We start from the raw sequence: 20,174 nt of genomic DNA, 5'->3' as shown, positions 1-20,174 counted from the left end.
GAGTACATCTCTCACATTTTTTAACTATTTCATTATATCTTTTCATGTTACAACACTGAAGAAATGACTCTTTGCTACAATGTAAAGTAGTGAGTGTACAGCTTGTGTAACAGTGTAAATTTGCTATTCCCTCAAAATAATACATAACAAGGCCATTAATATCTAAACCTCTGGCAACAAAAGTGAGTACCCCCCCTAAGTGAAAATGTTCAAATTGAGCCCAATTAGCCATTTTCCCTCTGCGGTGTCATGTGACTCGTTAGTGTTACAAGGTCTCAGGTGTAAATGGGGAGCAGTAGCCATATTACAGAAAGTTCCTATCTTAAGTCTTAAGTTTAGATAGGAAGAGTCTAAGATAGGATTTTTCCTAATTTGGTATTACAGAAGCAAATCCTAACTAACTTTAGATATCCTATCTTATCTTATCCCAGGTTAGGAAGTCCTAAATGCTCAATCCAACATCAGTTATCAACTTTTATGACCGTTACCTAGCAATTTATGCCACTTTTCGCATCTCGCCGAGCTAAACGGCTTTTAATTGCTGTTTTTTGGTATTTTTTTTAAATGAAACACAGACTGAAATGGAGCTGAAACAACAACTATCATAGGACTTGGAGTCAGATGACTCAGAGGTGTTGGTAACCTGCATCGAGAAATCCAAATTCACGTAACGCTTATTTTGGAAGATTAAAGATAGAGAGTGGGCTACAATAGCGGACACAGTCACTGTCACATAGGCATCTGGCAGCCAGCAGAGTGTTGATGCTGTTAAAAAGTCCATTTACAGGTGATACGAAGAGAAAAGCAATTGCTGTGTCCAAAGAGCAGAGGAAAACCGGTAGTAGCTCCTCTTGTGCTCCCTCACTCCCGGCAGAAACCCTTCTTCTCTGGAAAGTTAATAATGAAGGTAAAAAAAATAATTATTATTACAAAGGCTGCTGGCTAACGTCAACATGTTTTTATGTATTTCTTGAATTTAACGATCTCCTTCTATCAAAGACTTCATATGGATACTTTAGTAGATCAAGCCTTTACATTATGTTATATAATGAGACATTATCTAGCGTTACACCTACAGCCTTTCTAATAACGAGTGATTTGTCATCAAACACATCGGTAGAATCAATTATGTTCCTTCTGTTGACATTTTATTGATTTTGTAAAAGCAATAAAAGAGCAGCCATGTGGATTAAACAACCACTACCTGGTGGAAAAGTAAAGTTAGAACTGCTTAACAGTTATCCTAAAGTTAGGAGAGTTTATTTAAGATTTTACGAAGTAAGGATGCTTTACACTTTTCCTATCTTAAGTTAGGAAAGGAACATTGACTTAGGAACTGTTAATCTGTAATGGCCTTTTACCTAAATCAGTTCCTAACCCTTATTACCATGGTTACCAAGCAGTTATAGGATAGGATCTGTCGGTTAGGAATTTTCTGTAATATGGCCCCAGGTGTGTTAAATTTGCTGTTATTGCTCTCACACTTCCTCATACTGGTCACTGGAAGTTCAACATTGCACCTCATGGCAAAGAACTCTCTGAGGAACTGAAAAAAAGAATTGTTGCTCTACATAAAGATGGCCTAGGCTATAAGAAGATTGCCAATACCCTGAAACTGAGCTGCAGCACGGTAGAGACCAAGACCATATAGCAGTACAACAGGACAGGTTCCACTCAGAACAGGCCTCGCCATGGTCGACCAAAGAAGTTGAGTGCACATGCTCAGCGTCATATCCAGAGATTGTCTTTGGGAAATAGACGTATGAGTGCAGCCAGCATTGCTGCAGCGGTTGAAGGGGTGGGGGGGTCAGCCTGTCAGTACTCAGACCATACACTGCACACTGCATTAGATTGGTCAGCATGGCTGTCATCCCAGAAGGAAGCCTCTTCTAAAGATGATGCTTAAGAAGACAAGCAGACTAAGAACATGGATTACTGGTACTATGTCCTGTGGTCTGATGAGACCAAGATAAACTTATTTGGTTCAGATGGTGTCAAGCGTGTGTGGTAGCAATCAGGTGAGGAGTACAAAGACAAGTGTGTCTTGTCTACAGTCAAGCATGGTGGTGGGAGTGTCATGGTCTGGGGCTGCATGAGTGCTGCCGGCACTACAGTGCCCTACTACTACAGTTTGTTCAGGGAACCATGAATGCCAACATGTACTATGACATACTGAAGCAGAGCATGATCCCCTCCCTTCGGAGACTGGGCCGCAGGGCAATATTCCAAAATGATAACGACCCCAAACACACCTCCAACACACCACTGCCTTTCTGAAGAAGCTGAGGATAAAGGTGATGGACTGGCCAAGCATGACTCCAGACCTAAACCCTATTGAGCATCTGTGGGGCATACTCAAACAGAAGGTGGAGGAGCGCAAAGTCTCTAACATCCACCAGCTCCGTAATGTCATCATGGAGGAGTGGAAGATGACTCCAATGCCAACCTGTGAAGCTCTGGTGAACTCCATACCCAAGAGGGTTATGGCAGTGCTGGAAAATAATGGTGGCCGCACAAAATATTGACACTTTGGGCCCAATTTGGACATTTTCACTTAGCGGTGTACTCACTTTTGTTGCCAGCAGTTTAGACATTAATGGCTGTGTGATGTGTTTTTTTGAGGGGACAGCAAATTTACACTGGTATACAAGCTGTACACTCACTACTTTACATTGTAGCAAAGTGTCATTACTTCAGTGTTGTCAGATGAAATGACACATGATATACTCAAATATTTACAAAAATGTGAGGGGTGTACTCACTTTTGTGAGATACTGTATGTCAACATCTGTTTCCTTGTGGCACAGTGTTTTGGGGTCATTTACTGTTGTTGATTCCTGTTGTTTTTACTCCTGGCAAACTGGGCTGCAGGTAGCTTATGCAAGATCCAAGGTCGACTTTTTTTAAACAGCTGCATGGAGTCTGAATGATTGCTCCAACTGTTCAAACTAACACAGTAAAGAGTTCCCACATCAGAAAAATATAACTCACTGAAAAGATGAATTCAAACTTAAGATATTATGGCTGCTATTTGGCTTTCTGTTTTTCCCCTTCCCTGACTTTATCTTGAGTTACAGGTACACATAGGGTTGGGTGTACAGATTTGGCATGTGACTGGCATGATCTTGTGATCTCACAAATCCAGCAGCAGAATGCGATGGCAAACAGTTACTGTACCGTGATATATACGTTTGCCATGATATAAAGTTACATATACCGTGATACAAGATTTTGGCCATATCACCCACCCTTAGTGACACAAATCTCGATAATAAACGATAATTCAACTGCATTATATCAGTGCAGCGGGCAGGTTGAGGTAGGCCTACCTTGTCAACCTTGTGTGGCAGAAATTCACTTCAACAGTGAACTGCCTTGCAAACTGTATATGTCTGGCAGATCTCCTCGGTACTTTGTCTACACAAATCCCGGGTGAACAAGGTTAGGGTTCCCTTTTCTCACAAGGCACCAGGGTGCTCACACACCTCCATTTAGGACTTTCGAAATGGTGGATCATAATACTTTTTACAACACATTATTGAGCTGCCTTCGTAACCAGAGTCCTAGAGAAGTTACACAAGCTATAGTTCAGGACAATACTTGCAGTTAAAATGAGATTTTGTCAATTAAGTGTTTTCCCACAGCTCATGTGGTGAAAGGTTCAGTCTGTTAAACTGTCCACCTGGTAACATTTGAATCCCTGCGTTCACAGCTGCTGAGCCTTTGCAATGCTTCATTGTCAGTCTCAGAATTGTCTTGCTGTCCTCTCTGTTCTCATTTCTTTTTCTCGTTCTTTGACTTAGTTCACTCTTGAAAGCTCCTGCCTCCCTCTCTCACACACTCCTGTGTGTTTGAAGCAGGTGAACACCCACACACTCACACCACCACAGATCCTGGCTCCTGGCTGGTTTTAAATCCATGACAAGGAACCCTCTCTCTGAATATCAAAGACCCGCATCTGAGAGCATGTAGGCATTACTCACACCCGGGTCTGTCTTACTCCCAGCAGGCTACCTGAGCGTCCAACTCTGTGGATATGGCAGGGGCTACTGGAGGACGCTGATCAGACAGTGCCATGTCTACGTGTGGGCAGAACTCTGCTGTATTTGTAACATGTGAAAATTCCAGCAGTGTACTGAGATTTCTAACAGACCCATTTGTCCCAGCCAGTTCCTACTTCCATGCTGGGGGTCATTCCCTGACAATAAGAGCGCCTGTGCTCTCTTCAGCACAATGTCAAACCATTGCAGGCGAGCAAGGAGGGCAAAGTAGCTTTGACAGCTACAAAGTGGCTGAGGGAACTGTGTACTTTAGTTGGTCTGCTTCAAATGAAAGGGCTGCTAACAGCAACAAATCACAGCTCTGCAACGCAGCAACTTTCCCTCTGTAATAGAAACCTTTTTCATTAGTGTTCCGTCTTTACATTTCTAGCCCTCTGTAGGGTTGGGTATCATTTGAATTTTATCAATACCGATTCTGTGTATCAATTCTGGTTCTTATTGATTCCCAATTTCAATTCCAATGTAGTGAAAAAAATAAAGCGGGAGCTCAAATGTTTATATATCAAAAATATCTCTTTTTTTTTTAAGCGTTTCCTTTTATTGTTTCATTAAAACCAGTTAATTCAATGTCATTCACAAAGTAAATACATACAATAAAAACATATGCTCCACAGTCAGTGTATACATTTTCTTGTGGATGCTGTGGTATTTTCTCTTGTGTCATCTTTCCCTTTATTGCCAGAGAGTGAGTTTCGTGGCTTGGTATCCTTGGCTCCAATGTAGGTGCTAGAGATGACGCACTTGGACTGGGAGACCCCAAGACATCAAACACTGAAAAGTCTTTTAGATCAACACCGTGCTGCCTTAAATGTTTGGTCAAATTTGAGGTGCAACCTGTATTACAGCAAATTAGCTTCCCACATGCATTGCACTTTGTCCTGTTGTTTTCTAATTAAGCCAAACCTTTGAGCGTATACCACGGTCCCTCTGTCACTACTTTTGTGACGTTAGCCACACATACTTGTATCTAAACAAATCGACACACTGTTGCAATGTCTTCGAACTGCAGAGTCAGAGAGCCAACCGCAGACCCACCGACGTACGCTTGCACGAGTTTCAACATTATGTAGACAGGTCCATTATGTAGCCACGACGTCCTTGCCCATATGTAGCCTTTATTTGCAATAGTAAAGGGTTATTGCGTTTAGGAACCGATAAGCAGAATCAAAATGAACATTTATTATTTTTTAACTGGGACCATTTATGGAATTTTGTAGTGTGTTATAATTTGGAACCAATTCCCAATCCTAGCTATCTCCTGCTATACTGCTACTATTATACCATTCATTTAACACTGCATCTTTGTATAGACATTAAGTTTTATTTCCATTTGGCAACTTGCGAAAGCATGTTGTGTCTACCACCGTGCATGTGTGAATGAGTGTGAATAGTAATGTACACTGCTGGCCTGTCAGTGTTGCGATCCTATTTGTATGGATGCCGGGCTGTACCTTGGTTGAGGTGAACACAGCACTGGCGCAGTAGCCTGTCTTGTGCAGCAGGCCAGGATGACATGTGAATCGCAGCAGCCGAGAAAGCCCTGCTTAAGTGGCGGCAGTAGGGAGAAGCAGGCAAGAGCCAGGAGGCAAACAGACAAACAGATGGACAGGCTGATGCCAAGCAGGCAGTGGAGCAAATAGATTGTGCAGCATGGTGAACAGACTCAGCCTACCAAAGAACAACCAAGAGACACAAGACCATGCCACCCTTGTCAGCCAATCGTGCTTCTCTAAAATTCATCGAGATAGAATAGATATGTGGTAAATAGCACTCTCATCTTCCTCCTTCTCCTCATCTGCCCCTGTCACATCCCTCATTTGATATGTGTTATGTAGGAGGAGGAGATGTCAGTCTTGCAAGATGGGAAATGAACAAACCTGTATGTGTGAGAACTGGAGTGAGAGAAAGAAAGGCGAGAGAGATGAGTGCTGCAGGTGGAATTGGACTGTGGGACACCAGGGACTACAGCCTAGTAGACAAATACACAATGCACAGATAGACAGACACAAAGAACATCTATTTTCAGTTTTAAAAGAGTGTTTTTTTTTGACCAGCTTCAGATTTTTAAACACACTGCCCTGGCAAGACTTAAATTAAATGAAACAAACAACAGTGGATGTATTTTGTCAAGAGATATTGCATGCATACAAAGAACTGCCTTTCACAAAGAAACTGAACATACTGCCACACAGTGAGATTGTGGTAATGGCATTGCAGAACAGCGCTTCTCTTACCTTGATGTCTCAGAAACTCTTGGAAAGAATTAAGCTTGTATTTCCCTGAGGCACTGGGCACATGCTCACTGGAGCAACAACCTTTGCTTTAATGCAGGAGGAGCATGATTGTAAGTTTTCCATAGAGACTTTCCTCTAAAATGTGAGGTGCTCAGATTGACTCAGTCTTGTTTTTCTCTATGGAAAACATGTAGCGCTGTGCAAGTCAAATAGAAAACCACCTTAAAGAGCTGAGACAGCCCTGTCAGATCTGTCTGGTTGTGTACCACAGTCTAATGGTTTGTCTCTGTGTGTGTTTGTGTGTACGTGTGCTTGTGTTTGTGTGTTTGTCTGTCTACATAGGTAGAATGTAAGAAGGCCCAGCCCAAGGAGGTGATGTTCCCACCAGGTACACGAGGGCGAGCCAGGGGTCTGCCCTACACCATGGATGCCTTCATGCTGGGGATGGGCATGCTGAGTAAGTCATACACACACCCACTTACACAAAAACGCACACAAATGCAAATACCCACACAAGTGATCTATGTCCTTTATTTGAAATCATGCTGAAAAGGTCCATCAAGCAACAGGAATAAATTTCTTAAAGTGCCAAATTTTTAAGCAGGTTTCAAATAAGCGGACATGTCAGACATGCACACCGTTCAGTCATCAATTTCTGCCTTCTAAAAAAAATCAACTCATGCAAACTCTCGTCTAGATAGCCCCATTAGGTAGGCGCTGCCCCTAATTAGGCTGCTTCAAGGTGTGCCACCAGTGGCCACTGTGGTCTATTTCTGGTCGCGTCTGGTACAGGCAGCCCCTGGGCATATAGGAGCAGACCAGCACATTATCAGGCTAAATGAAGAGGAAAATTGGTGTAATGTCATATTAAGGATTCATCACTGTGCCCCCCTTAATGGGTAATGAAGGGGACACACATGTCAGGGAGAGATCTCATCTACAGGGACCTCAGCTGCTGGCCCACCCCTCTTCATTACCATCCAGCCCATGCCTGTGGCCCTTTTTATTTAACACTATTGCGCTCTCTCCCTCCCTCTCTCTCTTTCTCTAGGTATCTCTCTCTGTCTGTCTGTCTGTCTGTCATTCACATTTCCTATGCATATAATTTGTATGTGCGACCCAACCAAATGGATTTGCCCTTACATAAAAGATTTATTTTTTCCTTCAAAAGCAAAAGAGACATGCAGCTGATTGTAAGAGACCCCCTCCCTCCCCGTAGCAGGTGCAGGCAGAGCCACAGTCATGCATTTTTATCTGTACTTGGTAACGTAATGTTTAAAGCGGCTTTGAAAGTCGATAGCAAGTCATACAGTATTTAGCAATTGTTTGTTTAGCATTTTCTTTAGAAGAACAAGGACATGAACCAGTGGATATAACCAATTATTGAGCTTTTTTTTAACAAATAAAACAAATTTTTTATATTATTTATCCATTTATCTATCTATCTGTATGTGTCCATCTATCCACATACAGTTGCATAAATTGTCAGGGTTATTTCCAGGTTGACCCAGCCATGAAACTGAAAATGGAGCTGTTTGAGGTAAAAGTGTTGCTGAGACTGGCCAAGTTCTTCTGTCAGCTCTGTCTAAGTCGTTCACTTGCATCTCATCTGTTAGAAGCATTTAACAAGCACAGTGAACTTTTCAGAACTTATTACAGACTAATGTGTCTGTGAAGAGGACAGCACTCTTCCCCTCCATTGGGAGACGGCAGGCAGAAAGGCAGTGATGTGCTCATGTGAGAATATTAACAGCCAACTTGTTTGGAGACACTCTTATCTAAATGAAATTGGAACAAGGACAGCGAAACATTCCTTTATATAATTTGCATTTGGAAAAAGGGACCCTAGGCTCATTATTTAAGAAAGTGTAAGCTCCTTTTGTGCCAAATCTCATTAATGCCATCCCTATCTCCTTTGTTTACTGCCTCTAATCGAGGCATTTATCTTTATTGTGTTGCACCCGATGTATGTTTGCTGAAATTAATACACATTTGAGCCTAGGCGAGGTATGGGTGTACCAGATGGATAATTGATTTTAAAGTGAATCAGAACTGTTGAGCCATAAAATAGGTACATTAGCATGCATATTAATAAGGCAAATAAGAGCACTAAGAGGCTGCCAACAGGCCAGACACAATGGCAGGCTTCATTTAGTCTCGTTCTTTCTTCTTTCCTCCCACTCTCTTGCAATATTTGTAGATATGCACATACTAAGAATTTCATGAGATAGTAGCTTAACTTAGCATGTATCTTAATCCACTTTCCCGACACTTTCATATTCCTCTCTATAGCTCTCGCCTTAGACACTCAGTGCACACATCTGGCAGCAAATTCTTCATTTAGTAATGTGAAGCCCATTGTAATGCAGTACGTCAGACTAGGAAAATGGTTGTGCCATTTCAGAAAATGTTGAAATAAGAGAGTGTGAGGAGCCACGGTATCTAAGCCAGCAATTTTAGTTTGGCATTTATTGTGTTTGACAGTAAGACAGTATCAAACACATAATATCCAATATTTTGCGGTTCATGATAGCTTTTCATTGTATCGTATCACAGTTCTTTTCAGACCAAACAAACAATGAGGGGCTTTGTGAAAGCTATCCATCTGTAGCTTCCTGGTGATGACTTCTCATCAGCAGCTGATGAGGATTTTTATTTTTTTATTTTTTCTCCGTCCTACTTCATCCATACCAGGTTAAGGTTCCCCTCATCGCCTCTCTGAGTTGTATTTCTTTTTGTCTGCGAGAGAGGGGAACGGGTCTGGGAGAGGCATTTTCCCATTGGGTCAGGAATAAATTGAACTTTTTCATGGACAGCAAACACTGATTAGATATTTATGACCAAGGTCAACCTTTCTGATTCCAGCTGGCACAGGCTCTGAGGCATACAGAACAGAGCATCCACACACATGCTCACACCCATACACACACACACACAACCACACGCACATAGCCTACATACACTCACGCACATAATCACACACACAAATGTGCATGCATGCAAAATAGGTTTTGACGCCTTCCTGCTTTAGACACATATATACAACCGCATGTATACCATTTTTGCATGAAATGTATCAAGCTCTATACTTGCTCCAGAACAGCAGTGTGATACAGTATATGTATTGTATAGTTATTTAAGTAGTTAGTATTTAGAAATATCTCATCATGTTGTGTTTAATGTAAGCTCTATTAGTCTTGAATTTGGAATTCACAGCCCAAAAATTACATTTTAGACATTCAGATGGTAATGTGGCTGCAGGCAGTTTATCAGGCTGGTACATATCTAACGAGAGCTGAGGACACAGAAGCCTGAAAGAGGTTTCCGAGGTCAGTTTCTGAGGTGTAGCTTACACACAATGAAGGAAGAGTTATCAAGGATGGCTCCAGTGATTTATTCCTGGCCTAAAGGACTTCCTTTTATTAGGTAATTTAGTCCAGACTTATGGTTGAAGGTGATAATAGCTTGAGGAAAACAGATAAAGACTGAGACATATACCATAATTAGAGGGTTAATTATGTTTATATTACCTTTGATGGTGCTCAAATTCTTACTGACTCACACATGGGCTCACTCTCTCACCCACCCACTCTTCTCAACTTCCTTGTTTTGTCTGTATCCCACTTCTGCCTGCTCCCTCACACCCCGTTTCTCAATATGTTGCCCACAGCTGCTTCTGTCTGAAAACTGTCCTGCTAATTAACTGGTGGGTCTGTGGTTGTAATAAGAATCACGACAGCAGATGAACAATACATCTGCTACTCTTAAATTTATTGCAACTCTCCATCCACCCAGGGACAACACAACTTCTAAACAAGTCTGTAGCCTCACATAGACTTTGGCTTTGGTTTGCAGATTACAGTTTGTAGTCACATTTGCCAGCCTCAGCAAGTTTTATAATTCAGTAGCTATGGTTAGACTTAACCTCAGTTGTAAAAGGAAAAAAAAGCAAGATTAACTAATCTTGAATATCTAGTACTGGTATATCACAAATGTATCTACTTATACTGTATGAGAAATGTTGTTATAGCTGTTCATGAACTTTATGATTATAGCCCCTTTGATATGAGAAATCCACCACATAAAAGGCCCAATCTGTGATTCCACATACCACCGTCAATATTTTGTAAACTTCCCAAATGGATATGTGAATGTTTTCTGATAAATATGCGTAGGTCTACAAAATAACACATGGAATCCAGAAATCATAAGCATTATTATGTTATGTTACACAAGCCTTATCAACAGGACATTAGATTTGAATTAGATTTAATATATTTCTGAGGGTTGGTTCACACCTAAAAGTCCGGTTCCTGAATGGAACCCCTGCGAGAAGGATACATTGTTTAAATTTTCCAAATTGTAAACAATAGAGGGTATACGTTGATGTCACTTCCCCTTCCAGAACACGCTGGACTGAGTGGCAAAACATCTGTTACCATGGCTACGTTTAGCAAACCGGGAGTAAAACAAGTGATTATTTGCTCAAATTAAAGGGTCGGACTCAACAGTGATCCTTACTGCTTACCAAAGAACCAGCGGTCCAGCTCTTTCCCATTTTAGATGTGTTGTTTGTGTTTTAGCTGATTCAAGCAAACACTGCTGCTCGTCTTTCTGCCACTCAGTGAGCGTAACTGTGTTCTGTGACATCATGCGCATACCCTCTATAGCTAAGTGGCAGAAATGTCGTTTAGTTTATTGGACAGACAACAATCTTCTCCAAATTTCTACCTGGGTATCGTACATCATGGCGCACCATCGGATTCAAGTTGGTGTTGGTCTGAAGCGCACATGGGCACATTTTAGATGGTCCCGCATATGAACATCTTGTAACTCAGGGGGTGTTCAATAATTTAATAGAGCAGGCATTTCGAGGAAGAAGCTCTGCATTAGATGGTCTTATCACAGTTCATACCACGACTTGTTTGCATTTGTCATACAAAGTGGACCAGCGAAGTAAATGGGCCACATTGCAAACATACAAAAATCACAAAGTTGGCCCCTGCAAATAGGCTAGTTAAGGATAAAAGCAGGCCCTGTTTACATAACCCATATGTATCTCCTTGAATGAAGGAATTAATGCATATATAGCCTTACATACTACATACATAAAAAGTTCAATATCAAAAGGTGCTAACCTTTCATCAAGAATAAATATTACATATAATAATAATAATAATTATTATTATAAGTATTTGTTGTTATGGTATTTTTAATACTAAAAGTGTATTTGGTAATAAAACGTATTCTGATAAATCAGAAATATTATTTGAAACCCCCTCTTTTGAGTTGCCAGATTGTCATTCACACCAACCCAAAGGAACCACACTGGTGGTGGTGTGAACCCGTCCTTGTACTAATGGTTATTTATCAGTTTTTTGAGACCCCTCCAAGCTTACAGATCCCCCCCGACTCCCACCTCCCGCCCCTGCCCCCGCTCCCCTGTAATTCAAACACTGGAGTTAGGTGAGAGGAAGATGCTTGAAACTCTCACTTGATGATTGTTGTTTATTATTGTTTTTAAGCAATCTGATTGGTTAAACACATTTAGCACATGCTTAGGATTCCCATATAAACATCAGTTGCCCTGGGAACACATGAGATAACTGCCAATAATAAGTTAGTTTTAAATTCAGTTTTAAACAATACAGCAACACACAAATAAATGACTGCCGTGCTGGAGGTTCAAACGAGGAGCAGCTATCACCTTCTTGTCCACAGCATCTTCCTAACAAACTGCATCTAGCCATATTAACACATTAACCTTTCTGCTATGCTAAAGATACTCATACTCAACATAAACAACACAACTTCAAGGCGCCTGCTATAAAGTGTTATTACACTGAACTATAAAAATGGCAGAGAACTTATGGTTGAATAAAAAATGAAAATTAATTAAACAGTTATACAGAACCAGTTCTGTTTGTTCTGGAGCTTATCAAGGCTTTGGGTTTCAACCCTTAGAGAACCAGCACAAATTTGGAACCAGTTCTTGATACCCAACCCCAATAAAAAGGGAATCAGTAAAAAAAAAAACAACAACAACTATCAATTAACTGCTCTGGTGCTCCTGTTGACGTATTTTTAACTGTGTTAAAACATAATGGAACAGGTTATCAATCCATGAAGGGTAATTTGCTTAGTTTCAAGAGAGATTGTGTAAAATATTAGCAGCTATGGAATACTCACCTTTTAAATCACCAGTCTGCTTCCATTGAAAGAAAATTCTTTTACAATCTGGGCCATATTTTTATAGTTGTGGCCATTATTCTTGTAGGTTATAAAAACGTTTTACTCACTAAATGAAATGCTGAGATCTCATGATCCGGAAGCACCCCTAAAACAAAGTCCTGTAGGACAAACAACAAGAGCAGCCAAGACCAAGAGAGGTTAATGCAATTGTGACAGTTGACCAGTGATTGGTAGTGCTTGTTGTCAAACTTCACACAAAGCAAATGTTTTTCAGTTGTTTACCATCAACATTATGAGCTATAAATACATGGCACATTTTTATTTGGCTTGAAGCATGAAAATAAATCATTTCTTGCTTATTGCAGTTTTTTGTTTGTTTGTTTTTCCAGACAAAGCATGAAAAGTATTGTTCCAAAATGTAATACTTACTCTTAACTATTTCAGGCTCATATTTAATTCTGATGAAATTCTGATTATTGTTTATAACATTTGGATCTCCAGGAGTTTTTAAAGCTAGCCTTTCGTGATCTGTTTCCCTCTCAAATTTGATATATAAGTAGTCATATCTCAGTGTTTTGTGTGTGTGTGTGTGTGTGTGTGTGTGTGCCATATTGGTATCACATCTTTAAATATAATATACATGTTATTTCTAGTTCTCTTCTCATCTCTTTAATCTCTCTCCTCTCTATTAAAGGTTACCCTAATATTGTGGCAACGTATGGCCGCGGATACACTGGATTCGCACCCAGCTACAGCTACCAGTTCCCTGGTGAGTTAAATGGCTTTCTTAAAATTTCAGTGTTGCAGCTGATTTCTGTTATGTACTCTCCAGCACATGCAGACATACATGCACAAATACACACACGCGCGCTCATCAACATATAAGTCAGTCACCAAATAATCTGCAGGGTTATAAGTATGTTACGTGTCTGGATTTCTGAACCAGCTTTTGAAAGCTGACATATGGTGAAGTAAATTGCTTACTCCTTTTTATCCCATACTTGAACACTACCATGACCAAATGTCTAAAATGGGGGAAGTTCTTCGTCTTCTATGGCCCAATGTATGCAAATTCATCTGTGAAGAAGCAGGAAAATGAGCAGCGCATTGTGTAGGCAGATTTTAAAACGTGGTTCTTATAATGGAAAATGAATGAAGTCATTTTCTGCATTAAAAGTGTTGACTCAGAGTGCCGGGCACTTTAATGGGAGTCCAAATGGGAGGCGTGCAGTCTGGAGGTGACCAGCTGTACCTGTGCTGGAAAAGATTCTATGGCTCTGTGGTGCCTCACTTAGACAGGCATCCCGTCAATTTCATGCTTTATTTAGGGACTTTACTCATACTTTGTTTGCCGTGCCAGACATCATTCCTTCCACTGATAAGACGGAATTGGAAATATCTGACAGCAGCTAAGATCTCTGTAATATCTTTGTGGAATAGATTCAGGAATGGCAAGACAGGAGGTCCAGCTGTGACCACCTGCACATCAGACATATGCTAGATTTATACTTGACCACAACATTATTTGACAGAAGAAAGGGACCTACTCATCATGAGTAGCATACAAATGTGGAAACTTAGCAATTTTTAACTGTTCATTTGTTTTTAAACGGCATCATTATGGTGTATAATGACTCTTTCTTTTGATAACTGATTGATATAAATTGAAATCAGAAGACCAACGTGCATAACTTTTTTGTGTGTGTAGAGTATCTCTAAGATGATTTGGAATTGAACAAAAATAGTATTTGTCCATCCTTCCTGTTTTGTAAAAGCATCCTAAAAACGTTATGAATGTGGATATAACTCTAAGAGAAGAGGAAAAGGGAAAGGAGCCATCACTATTTATTCTGTACAAGTGATTTTAGTTAAACATGGATTTTCTAAATGTTTACTGTTTAGGACAAATTAAGGGATATCACCTTCCCCGAGGCAGAATGTATGATCCTGTCCATGTTAAACTCAATTTAAAGAGTTTGATAAAGCTGTATTATTAAAACGGCCTCCTCTGGGCTTGCTCAACTCTTGACAGGGTAATTGGAATTCTTAATGCATGAATCAAACTCCTTGTCCAAATTAAATAACCTCAGGCCAAATATTGACTAGTGTCCTTCCTTACTAAGATGTGGAAAGCATCTTCAATTTAAGATCAAAAGCTTTTTCTCACTGTACACAGCCGTGCTGAAACACTCCTATAAATAAATGGAGCTGGGACCAGGCAGGCTGGATCCAAGAGGCAGAGGTGGTAAATTGCGGGCAGCATTTCAAGGCTTTTTTTTACACCGAGTAAACCTCAGGGGTCCTCTATTAACAGGGAAAAAACGTGGTTAGGTAATTGTCCAATGGTCAAGATAAAACAGTGATAAAACATTGATCAGTGATGAAACACTGTATTACATAAGACTACTCAATAAGACATACACAGAAAAAACGAAACCAAAGCTGACATCCCTGCAACTGAACTGTAGAAGAGAAAAAACACAACCTGACTTTTAAAAAAAGGGAACATTCAGTGCTGCAAGTTGTGGTGGTGAGAGTCAGTCACCAGCTCAACAGCTGTTAAACAGTATCTGACAACTTAGCACTCTGGTCCTTGTGACACTCCCAATTAATTCCAACATTGATCACAAAGTGCGTTTGATATCGATCACAGCCTGTTTCTATGTGTCTGTATTTGTATCCTGTGAGCTGCTTACAAAATGATTCTATCATAGCACAGACATCATTACTATTTAATGCACTTAGAGACCTTCACATATTACTGATGTAAATCACATCATCTGTCACTTCTTGTCCATGCAAGCAATCATAGACAATCATCAGAGCATTTTCCCAAAGAGCAAACCCAGACAGTGGTATTTATTTGTCTTTAAACAAGTAGTTAGTGTAAAATAACACTTACAATTACTATGAACAGCACAGATTCTGCAACATCAAAAAATGCAAAAAGGGCTTTCCAAATGTTTTCTGAGGTAGAAAATAATGCACATAATTCAGTTTGATTAGAAACACTGAATAGAAACCCCAACCACAGGGTACCTTTTAAATACAGAACACAGATGCATGCAGCATTGGTTTGAAAATTTGAGCATTGGAAAATGACCTGCAAGTTCAGTATCATAAGGCCCTAAAAGACTCATTTACATTCCTCCTGAAATATGAAATCATAAAACCTCCAAATTTTCTGTTGCACTTAGGACATACATTTAGTTTTTCAGAAGTACAAAGAACTAATCTTTGCACATATTATAAGCAGGTTTTTGTCCCTTGTTCAGCCATTATAGAATGCATTCATTCTGAAAACAATCAGAGGAATGAAGTGTTTGATAAAGATTGCCCACTCTTGATTTTTGCTCAGTTTTTAAATTCCAACTGTATTTCATACGCACTGCGGTAATCACACACCGTTTACTTCAGGGCAGCACCGTTTCAGCATTATGCTTGAACTAAAGCTGGGATTGAATTTCAAAGATGATGCTGCATACTGCATGTGTAGTGATAATCAAGAAGACTGCAATGTTTACCATTGCCTTAGAATTACAAATGGTACGGAGGTGTAACACATGATTAGCGACATCCGAAGAACAACAAGTCTTTTTGTTTGTTTTTTCTGTTCATCAGTTTTCCTTTGGAATAGTGGATACAATTACTTGATTGTTTACTATGTTTAAGTAGCACAGTTTCCTTAGCTCTACGCTGATTTATTTGTTAGTAGGGTTATTATCTTCTGAGATGCTGTGTAACACAGTGATAAATAATAACTTGCAACAGTCTTCTCTGTCTGATTCCATTGTGACAAAAAATATTAGAACATTTTTTCAGATTGTGCTGTTGCACGTACAGGAGTTTGATGGCAAGCAGTGGTATTGACAGTGTCAATTGAAAGCAGCGGGGACTGCAATGTATGCATGTAAATGTGATATGGGAGTGTTGTCATGTTGCTGTTTTATGTGTGGATGTAACAATCCCTTCTGTTTACAATGAAGACCCCTGGACTTTTGCTGAGGCTGTGACTGCCTTTACCTTCAAATAACACCATTCCCTCAGACTTGTGTCGTTGTATTGCTGTCATCGTGCGGTTTTGAAAGAAAATAATGCTAATATTTCTGACACTTTCACTCTTGAGTTGAGTAGCTGAATTTCCATATTCATTTTCAGTTCCTGAAGTAACCTTGCTTTGAATTCAGCATCATCCTTGCTTTTCCCAAAAATCATTTGCACACACCCAGGACATGCTTCCAAGAAATACACCAAAAAAAGTGACGTTTGGGACTCGAGAGTCGTGTTAATCAATCTGATTGACATATTTGCATGATTGAGGTTAACTTCCTGAAAGGGGGAACACGCTAAACCCACTCTGCACCAGCTACTTAAAGGGTAGATTCACCCAAATTACAATCAAAACACATTTTCCCACTTTCTGTATATATTTTGGTACCAAGCCATGCAGATCATTTGAGTTTGTTTGCTTAGGTTTTGAGATATCAGCCTCTGAGATTTGTGCTGCCTCCCTAATGTAATGGAAGTGAATTGAATTTAGTTTCATGCTTATAGCATTGAAAAGTTACATGAAACAAAATTCACTAGCAACATGTCAACAGTATTAGTCAGGACATTTTGAGAAACTTGACTCACTGCCAGTGATACTACTGTTAAGTGAAGAGTTTAGTGAGAAAATACCTTTTTTTTGCAGTTTGGAACCAGCCCTTTAACAGCTGCTGCACTATCATCAACTGGATGCAGTAATAAATACACTGATATAGTGAGATGACAACATTGGCAGGTATCCTATATAACACTGTCAGATAGCTTTAGAGTGATGTCAGGGTGGTACATATCTGTGAATGTAGGTATGCAGTATCACTTAAGCAATAGCTGCCTATAGGATCATTGTGCGTCTCAGTGAGGGCTTGTTATTAATATGACGTTAAACCAATTTAAACTGACAGCTCTAGCAAAAATATTACCACGCATTCGTTCTATGTCATTCTGTCCATAAATTAAATAGTAAATAATGTTATTTAAATGTGATACTCTGTGAAACAACTGTACACTGCCAGTGAGGTATTCAGACTTATGACTGCTTTAGAGAAAAATAGCATTAGCCCAAAGAAAACTTGAAAGTAACATTCACTGTTAACAATGTTGTACACTGCTCTGCTCATGCTAGATGGCTGCTGGAGCAAGGATCAAAGTATGAAAATATAGCACAAATCAGCATTACAGAACTTGACTTAAATTATCAGACTTCAGAGCTAACATATGTCAACTACAAAGAGCAAACTAAAATTGAAAAGATCTTGGTCTCAAAGTGAGGTCCTTTTGTACCTCATTTTAATTCAATCAGACATTTAAGAGTGCACCATTCCCTAGATACTGCAGGTAAAAACGGTTGCACAGATTTTCAGATTTAGAAGTTTTGTTGAAATTAAGATCCTTGTTGTGGTAGTAGGAGTGGGACATGCATGAGTCCTGTTTTAAGTTGACTGACATTTGCTTTACCGTATCTGCTAAATTTCATTCTTAAATTTCAAGTGGAGGAAGCAGTGCTTAGCTAAATTTTTTTGACCCCTAGAGAGAAGCTACATGTATTTCATGCCCTCCAGAAATTCATGCCATATCTGTCTGGTTTTGTTTTTTCCATCCGAGTATAGGTTAATAAAAAAACATTATGATTGCCTGAGTACATCAAACCTACATTTTTATATTTAGTTACCTAATGGATTAGATAGCATGCTGATCCCTACTTAAACCCAAAAGGCAGCTCTGAGTATTGCTAGAAAAAGAGAAAGCAGGAGCTGACAAGGCATGAGGAACATTACTGTACATCATTCTCGTCTCTATGCAACAGTCTAATTAGCATTAGCTTGCTGATAAATGTGCTATTGTATTATTCAACTTGCAGCGCCCAGGGGAACAACCCAAGATGTGCCGTCTTTAAAGCATGAGGTGACTTGTTTGGAGGACCTTACGTGATTAAGGCGTTGAAAGCCACAGTGAAAGAAGTATCTTATTTGATCACAGCCTTACAGTATATTGAAAGATTACTCTAGGCTACGACTGTATACAGGAAAAGGAGTTTGTGTTTCACTGTGCATATTAAAATGCAAATGGTTAGAAAGAAAATAGCTTTTAGCAATAAGTGCAAGTTAAGCTTATGGACTGTAGTTTATGTACAGCGTAGTTTGACAGTGGTTTGCTATATTTGCTTGCCAGTGGTGGCAGCAAATATAGAAGAAGAAGAAATATGAAGAGGTTTAAGAATGGTAGTATCTTCCATTGTGTGTTTGATGTATATATGAATAGGAAGCTTGTCTGTATGAGGGGAAAGTGTAATTAAAAAAAGAAAATGTAGTATGCATATGTGCATTATGCATGTGAAAAAGCTGTAGAAGTGAACATCAAAAGAAGGGATCCACCCCTCGCACATTCATATTGTACTTTCTATTGTTAACCAGTCTTGTATCAGTTCCTTTCATTAAACACACATGAATGCGCAGTTGAACACATACACCCGACACACACAGAATAGCTGTATTCATACAAAGACTGAGATTCAGGAGCTGTGTATGAAAGGAAGAGGCAGAGGTGGAGGGACTTTACCAGGAGCTTCTCTCCGCTCTCCCGTCTTCCTGTGCGACTCGCTGCCTCCACAGCTGTGCCCTCAGAGCCTCCCCTGGCATAAATGACCATTATGGCTCCATTAGGGCTGCTACTAGGAGGTCATTATGCTACACTGAAAAAACAGGGATGAAGATGTTAGTAGGGTCCCATCAGGGGAGAGAGACAGACTGAGTGAGAGAAAGACATAACACTCAGTCATCCAGCTACTCCAGATGTCATGACAGACAAACAGCAATTCAGGTCCAGTGAGTCAGCCTCTTAAGTGGTAAAAGAATGGAGGGGAAGGATGATTAAGAAGGGGAGAGGGCAGCGGTAAGTGTAGCAAGGGTCCAATGAGGACAGAAGGGTTGGTAATTTTGCGTTACCAGTTACCTCAACACTAAAGAAACTACGATGGCATGTTAGGGCCATTGTAGATTTAAAATGAAAAAAAGACCAAGTCGGGGGAGGGTGGAAGTATTCCAAGAAAAAAAAAATCACTCAAATTACCACTTTAATCTCAGAGAATAACGTTTTTTCTTGCAATATTACCCCCCTCTGTAATTTTTTTTAACCTACAATAGCCCTAATTTGCTGTCGTAAACTATCTAGGCCATTTTTTTTTTTTAAATGTTGCATCTTGTCTCTTTCTCACAGCACATTTTATCAGTGTTTGAGCAGAGTATATTTGTTGTAGTTGGTGGATTGGTTTTTCCATCTGTTTTTCTTGTCTTGTTGCCATATCCTTTTCTTGTCACATGCTTCATCTGTGTCATATCTGCTTCCCCCAGCAGATAAGACGTGTGGGATAGCAATGCAGTACCCTCCGTCCCTCTGTATCTCCAACTCCACCAACCAGCCATGCTTGAGACACAGACGCAAACTCTATCCTATCTAAGTGACCAAAAGATAATGACATTTCAAAACCCTTAAATCAGTGTGGGGTAGATTTCTCTTCTACACAGGGCTCAGCCCATGAGGTGGTTCTGGATTCCACAGCTTCTCTTGCTACTGAATATGAAAACCTTCAGGGTGGCCTGGTTGGCAACAAGACCCCCCCCCCCCCCCCCCCCCCCCCCCCCCC

The 20,174-nt window shown here is 40.1% G+C and overlaps 1 protein-coding gene across 14 annotated transcripts in view; it reads left to right on the top strand.

Moving 5' to 3' along the window:
- Positions 1 to 20,174, top strand: part of msi2b (musashi RNA-binding protein 2b) — a 256,557-nt gene that overhangs the window by 189,813 nt on the left and 46,570 nt on the right. For all 14 annotated transcript variants that reach the window (XR_006823171.1, XM_046040319.1, XM_046040314.1 and 11 more), the window contains exons 9-10: positions 6,638 to 6,752; positions 13,182 to 13,256. Coding sequence is in view for 13 of the 14 variants with exons in the window: in XM_046040319.1 (XP_045896275.1) it covers positions 6,638 to 6,752; positions 13,182 to 13,256 (190 nt within the window). In the remaining variant the exon portion in view is untranslated. The remainder of the gene's footprint in view (positions 1 to 6,637; positions 6,753 to 13,181; positions 13,257 to 20,174) is intronic.

The sequence above is a fragment of the Micropterus dolomieu genome, linkage group LG23 (assembly GCF_021292245.1).
Source record: "Micropterus dolomieu isolate WLL.071019.BEF.003 ecotype Adirondacks linkage group LG23, ASM2129224v1, whole genome shotgun sequence".
NCBI lineage: Eukaryota > Metazoa > Chordata > Actinopteri > Centrarchiformes > Centrarchidae > Micropterus > Micropterus dolomieu.
This window is presented reverse-complemented; position numbering and strand designations above follow the sequence as displayed.